We start from the raw sequence: 6,000 nt of genomic DNA, 5'->3' as shown, positions 1-6,000 counted from the left end.
GCAGCGGGGACGGGCCCCACCCCGGGCACCTCCCGCCCAGCGCTGTGCACGCTGCCGGCCTGCACCGGCGAGGCGCCCCCAGCCAGCACCCGCCGCCGGTCTGTGGCCACCGCCCCCGGGGCGGTGCCGGGAACACGCGGCGCCTCCGCCGGTCACGTGGGGGCCGCTCCGCCGGGCGGCGCTGCTGCTTCCCGATCTCGCCCTCCCCGTGCCGGGGACGCGGCGCTCGCGCTCCCGCCCGAGTCCGGGGAAGCAGAGAGGAGGCTGCGGCGGCGGCGGCGGCGGCCCGGCCCTGCGCCCGCATGATGACCGCGGCGGAGCCGGGCGCCACCGTCCTCGTGGAGCTCTCACGGGCGACGATGCTGCGGGCCGCGGGGCCGCGGCGGCGAGGGTAGCAGGGCGGCAGTCGGCCCCGAGGCGCCGGAGGCGGGCGGAGCGGGAGGAGGAGCGGCAGGCATCCTCCGCGGCGCGGCGGGCGGGCGGCGGCCCTGCTGCCCCGGCGCGCCCCTGGCCCGGGAGCCCGGAGAATGCGAGCTGCGCTCCCCTCCTGCCGCCGCCTCTGCCCGCGCCGCGCGCCCGGCGCCCAACGGAGCCGCTCGTGTCGCCGCCGCCCCCCAGCTGCGGGCGCCCGGCCGCTGGCTGCGCTAGGACCCGCCGCCGCGGGCTGCCGAGGGCCGGTGGGAAGGGAGGAGCGGGAGCGAGAGGGCCCCGGAGACTGGCGCCCGCCGGGGCGCAGCGCGGCATGTAGCTGCGGGCTCCCGCGCGAGGGTGTCGGCCCGGGGCCCCGCCATGGCAGGGACGGACAGCGGGAACCTGAAGACGGTGAGGCTGTGGCGGGACGCCGCCCTGCGCGCCAGGAAGCTGCGGAGCAACCTGCGCCAGCTCACCCTCAGCTCGGCTGGGGGCTGCCCGGGAACCGACCAGCTCGACTCCCCTGACGCCCCCCAGCTCGTGCTCCCGGCCAACATTGGGGACATTGAGGTGCTGAACCTGGGGAACAACGGCCTGGAGGAGGTGCCCGACGGGCTGGGCTCGGCTCTGGGCAGCCTCCGTGTCCTGGTCCTGCGCCGGAACCGCTTCGCCCAGCTGCCTCTGGCAGTTGCCGAGCTGGGCCACCACCTCACCGAGCTGGACGTGAGCCACAACCGGCTGAGTGTCCTAGGCGCTGAGGCGGTGGGCGCCCTGCGCGAGCTGCGGAAGCTCAACCTCAGCCACAACCAGCTGCCCGCCCTGCCTGCTCAGCTGGGTGCGCTGGTCCACTTGGAAGAGCTGGACGTCAGCTTCAATCGGCTGGCGCACCTGCCCGACTCCCTTGCCGGCCTCTCTCGCCTGCGCACCCTCGACGTGGACCATAACCAGCTCACGGCTTTTCCCCGGCAGCTGCTGCAGCTGGCGGCCCTGGAGGAGCTGGACGTGTCCAGCAACCGCCTGCGGGGCCTCCCCGAGGATATCAGTGCCCTGCGCGCCCTCAAGATCCTCTGGCTGAGCGGGGCTGAGCTTGGCACCCTGCCGAGCGGCTTCTGCGAGCTGGCCAGCCTGGAGAGCCTCATGCTGGACAACAACGGGCTGCGGGCTCTGCCCCCCCAGTTCAGCCGTCTGCAGCGACTCAAAATGCTCAACCTCTCCTCCAACCTCTTGGAGGAGTTCCCAGCCGCCCTGCTGCCCCTGGCTGGCCTGGAGGAGCTCTACCTTAGTCGCAACCAGCTCACCTCGGTGCCATCCCTGATCTCGGGCCTGGGCCGTCTTCTCACCCTGTGGCTGGATAACAACCGGATCCGCTACCTGCCCGACTCCATCGTCGAGCTCACCGGCCTGGAGGAGCTTGTCCTGCAGGGGAACCAGATCGCCGTGCTGCCAGACAACTTTGGCCAGCTCTCCCGCGTGGGCCTGTGGAAGATCAAGGACAACCCGCTGATCCAACCCCCCTACGAGGTCTGTATGAAGGGGATCCCGTACATCGCCGCCTACCAGAAGGAGCTGGCTCACTCCCAGCCGGCGGTCCAGCCGCGCCTCAAGCTGCTTCTGATGGGTCAGAAGGCGGCAGGAAAGACCCTCCTCCGGCACTGCCTCACTGAGGGCAGAGTGGAGGGGAAGCACGGAGAAGGGGGCCAGGAGAAGACCTACCCGCCTTCGCCTCCGCTCGGGAGCAAGGGCATCGAGGTGACCAGCTGGACGGCGGATGTGTCCCGGGGCCTGCGGTTCATCGTGTATGACCTAGCCGGGGACGAACGCTACGAGGTAATCCAGCCCTTCTTCCTCTCCCCCGGGGCCCTGTACGTGCTGGTGGTGAACTTGGCCACCTACGAGCCGCTCCGCTTTCCCACCACCGTGGGCTCCTTCTTGCATCGGGTGGGGGCCCGGGTGCCCCACGCCGTGGTGTGCATCGTGGGCACCCACGCCGACCTGTGCGGGGAGCAGGAGCTGGAGGAGAAGTGTCTGGACATCCACCGCCAGATCGCCCTGCAGGAGAAGCACGATGCCGAGGGGCTGAGCCGTCTGGCCCAGGTGGTGGACGAGGCGCTGGCCCGGGACTTCGAGCTCCGTTCCGCCAGCCCTCATGCCGCCTACTACGGGGTGTCCGACAAGAACCTCCGGCGGCGCAAGGCCCACTTCCAGTACCTGCTCAACCACAGGCTGCAGATCCTCTCGCCGGTGCTGCCGGTCAGCTGCCGGGACCCGCGCCAGTTACAGCGCCTGCGCGACAAACTGCTCTCGGTGGCGGAGCACCGCGAAATCTTCCCCAACTTACACCGCGTGCTGCCCCGGTCCTGGCAGGTGCTGGAGGAGCTGCACTTCCAGCCCCCGCAGGCGCAGCGGCTTTGGCTCAGCTGGTGGGACTCAGCTCGCCTGGGGCTGCAGGCCGGGCTGACCGAGGACCGGCTGCAGAGCGCCCTGTCCTACCTGCACGAGAGCGGCAAGCTGCTGTACTTCGAGGACAGCCCGGCTCTCAAGGAGCACGTCTTCCACAACCTCTCCCGCCTCATAGATATCCTCAACGTCTTCTTCCAGAGGGACCCTTCCTTGCTACTGCAGAAGCTGCTCCTGGGAACCAGCGGCGAGGCCGAGGTCGAGGGCCGGGCCGAAAGCTCCCCGCTGATGGCACCGCCTGCCCCGACCCAGGACGCACTTCGGGCCACCCAGCTCCATCACTACGTGGAGGGCTTTCTGCTGCACGGGCTCCTGCCAGCCCATGTCATCCGGTTGCTGCTGAAGCCTCACGTCCAAGCTCAGCAGGACCTGCAGCTGCTGCTGGAGCTGCTGGAGAAGATGGGACTCTGTTACTGCCTCAACAAAGCCAAGGGCAAGCCCCTGAATGGGTCCACGGCCTGGTACAAGTTCCCCTGCTACGTGCAGAACGAGGTGCCGCACGCGGAAGCCTGGATTAACGGGACCAACCTGGCCGGGCAGTCCTTTGTGGCTGAGCAGCTGCAGATTGAATACAGTTTTCCCTTCACCTTTCCACCCGGCTTGTTCGCCCGTTACAGCGTCCAGATCAACAACCACGTGGTGCACAGGTCGGATGGCAAACTTCAGATCTTTGCCTACAGGGGGAAGGTCCCGGTGGTGGTGAGCTACAGACCTGCCAAGGGGGTCCTGCAGCCGGACACCCTGTCCATCGCCAGCCACGCATCCTTACCGAACATATGGACGGCATGGCAAGCCATCACCCCCTTGGTAGAGGAACTGAATGTCCTACTTCAGGAATGGCCTGGACTGCACTACACGGTGCACATTCTCTGTTCTAAGTGCCTTAAGAGAGGGTCGCCCAATCCACACGCTTTCCCAGGTAAGAGGGCAGAGGGACCTGGCTCTTCTGCGGAGTGTCTTAAGATGCATTTGGGGAAAATGTTTGTTTCGCCTGTGTCAGACTGTTTGCTTAATCTCACCTACTTCCCAGGAAAACTTTTCAGGGTAAATAGGAGGGCATTTGGGGACCAGCAAGAGGCAGTCAGTATGTGAACAATATGAAATACAGTCCCCAGGATTCCACTCTTCTATTAGACTCGGGCTTCTAAAGTGGGTTCCGGTCCAAACATTTTGGATCTCCTTTTCCGTCTTCCCAGTTCAGCCTGCCTTTCTTGGAAGGAAATTTCAAATGGTTGCATAGAAGATGGGTGGTGTCTGATGTTGAGTCATGGGCTATAATGCTTGTTAGACACATATCCAAGGGGTGCTCCAAATTTGAAATATCTGTCATCATATTCTTTTGTGTAAGTTCAGACTATGACCATTATGTAGAATTATTGCACCTTTTTCTTAAGAAACTCCAGAGAAGAATGTTTTGTAATCAGGGTGAATGATGATTAGCAAAGACAAAAATGTCAGTCTGTAAGGCGTGACTCAGTTCTGGGTTCTCTGTTTCACCCAGTACACTCTGGGGCATGAAAGAGTTATTACTGAAATCTCTAAGGGGAGTTTTAGGGGTATTTCCTGGTAATTTTGTGCTTTACCGACATCTTGAAGCCTGGTTTTGGTTAAGTGTTAGAGAGTGGAGCTTTATGGAAGTGCTTTGTAAGAAATGGAATGGATAAGAAACTGAGAAGAAAAAAAATATGGACAAGTTTTCGGTTTTTTTCCCCTCTTTTTGAGGAGTGTTTTCCAGAAGACTTCCCCCCACCCCCAATGTTTTAGGTGAGTGGAAGAATTCCAAAACTAGGGGGATTTTTTGAATCTGGTTAATTGATATTCTAAGTGTCTGAGAATGGGTCCATTTATTTGGACCCATTTAGCTTCTCTAAACAGCTCTGATTTTTGTGGAGCTGGCTTGGTTAACAACATTCTAAGTGTCCTAAGGACAAACCCAATAATAGCATCATTGCCAGTGTCTCCCCTCAGTCCCCCACCCCAGAGTACACTGAGGTGGTGATGAAATGGAAGACTGTATGCCTCTGTCATCTTTGTCCTAGTCTGAATGCTGCTCATGATAGTATCAGGAAGGAATTGGACACCAGTATTTCCGAAGGTAACATTTCCCTGTTGTCCTAGATCTAGGCTGAGTGTAATTCTTCAGCTTGAAAAATGTCACCATATCCAGTTACCAGTCAGTAGAGCCTCCATTCTCTGTATTGTCTAGTGTCTCGTCAGTTTCATGACTTGGTAGCCTCTTCAGTTTTATGTTTGCCATTGTCTTTTATTCATGAAAGCAAAATACTTCTTTACTGTGCCACTAAATTGAAGAAAGAGGTTGTGGGTTACATATTCACAGAGCAGATTATTGAAACAGCTACTTAAAGCCAGTTCTTAATGCAAAGATGGAACATTAATAAAACTGATGCTATTAACAACAAAGGGAAAGACAGAAATTATTGAAAAAGTAAGGATCTGTGTAGAGGAATTCCAAGAACTTTGAAGAGTAAACAATGAGGCTGAATTTTTTTTCTAACCTCAGCTCTTTATTTTTTAAGTCCACAAACAAGCTCGCCTCCTGATGCAGAAAGGACCCCCCATTCTCCTGTTGTTGTTTTGCCTTTTTGTCTTTCAAAGGAGGGTCACCTGGTTTACAATCCATCTGTAGGGAAGAGAGGATTCAACATAAAAAGCAATTAAATGGTTAAAAATTGTCAGAATATCTTTTTTTGGTCAGAATATCTTAAATAGTGAGTAGGAATAAATCATCAGCTGTTTTTATAATATGGACTGAACATTTCTTATTTATGATCAGAGAAAGAAATTACCTTTTTTGCTTCGTTTAGGACTATATTTCTTCCAAACATAGCAGAGAGTACAGAGTAGTGGGAAAAAGGATGATTATAATACCTTTATTACATTAAAAAAACAAGGGGGAAAAGCATTTTCTTCTTTTATAGTTTTCTGTGATAGCCATCATTTGTTAGTATTTGTCACAATTCTGAAAGATTTGAGAAGAGCTAAAATAATAAGCTAGAAGGTGATGTAAGAACAGAATTCTATCATTGGATGTTCAGTTAATGAAGGCATGCATACATTTAAGAATATGCTCAAGTCCCTAGTTTATTAAAATGTATTGTAGCTCAGTGGAAA

The 6,000-nt window shown here is 57.6% G+C and overlaps 1 protein-coding gene across 2 annotated transcripts in view; it reads left to right on the top strand.

Moving 5' to 3' along the window:
* The first annotated feature begins 660 nt into the window (after positions 1 to 660).
* The window catches only part of MFHAS1 (multifunctional ROCO family signaling regulator 1), a 103,741-nt gene continuing 98,401 nt past the window's right edge, over positions 661 to 6,000 (top strand). For both annotated transcript variants that reach the window (XM_065946342.1, XM_065946343.1), the window contains exon 1: positions 661 to 3,787. In XM_065946342.1, coding sequence (XP_065802414.1) covers positions 790 to 3,787 — 2,998 coding nt within the window. In that variant the 5' untranslated portion in view covers positions 661 to 789. The remainder of the gene's footprint in view (positions 3,788 to 6,000) is intronic.

This window comes from Muntiacus reevesi, chromosome 10, assembly GCF_963930625.1.
Source record: "Muntiacus reevesi chromosome 10, mMunRee1.1, whole genome shotgun sequence".
Classification (NCBI taxonomy): domain Eukaryota; kingdom Metazoa; phylum Chordata; class Mammalia; order Artiodactyla; family Cervidae; genus Muntiacus; species Muntiacus reevesi.
The sequence above is the reverse complement of the archived record's forward strand: the minus strand, read 5'-3'. Positions and strand labels throughout refer to the sequence as shown.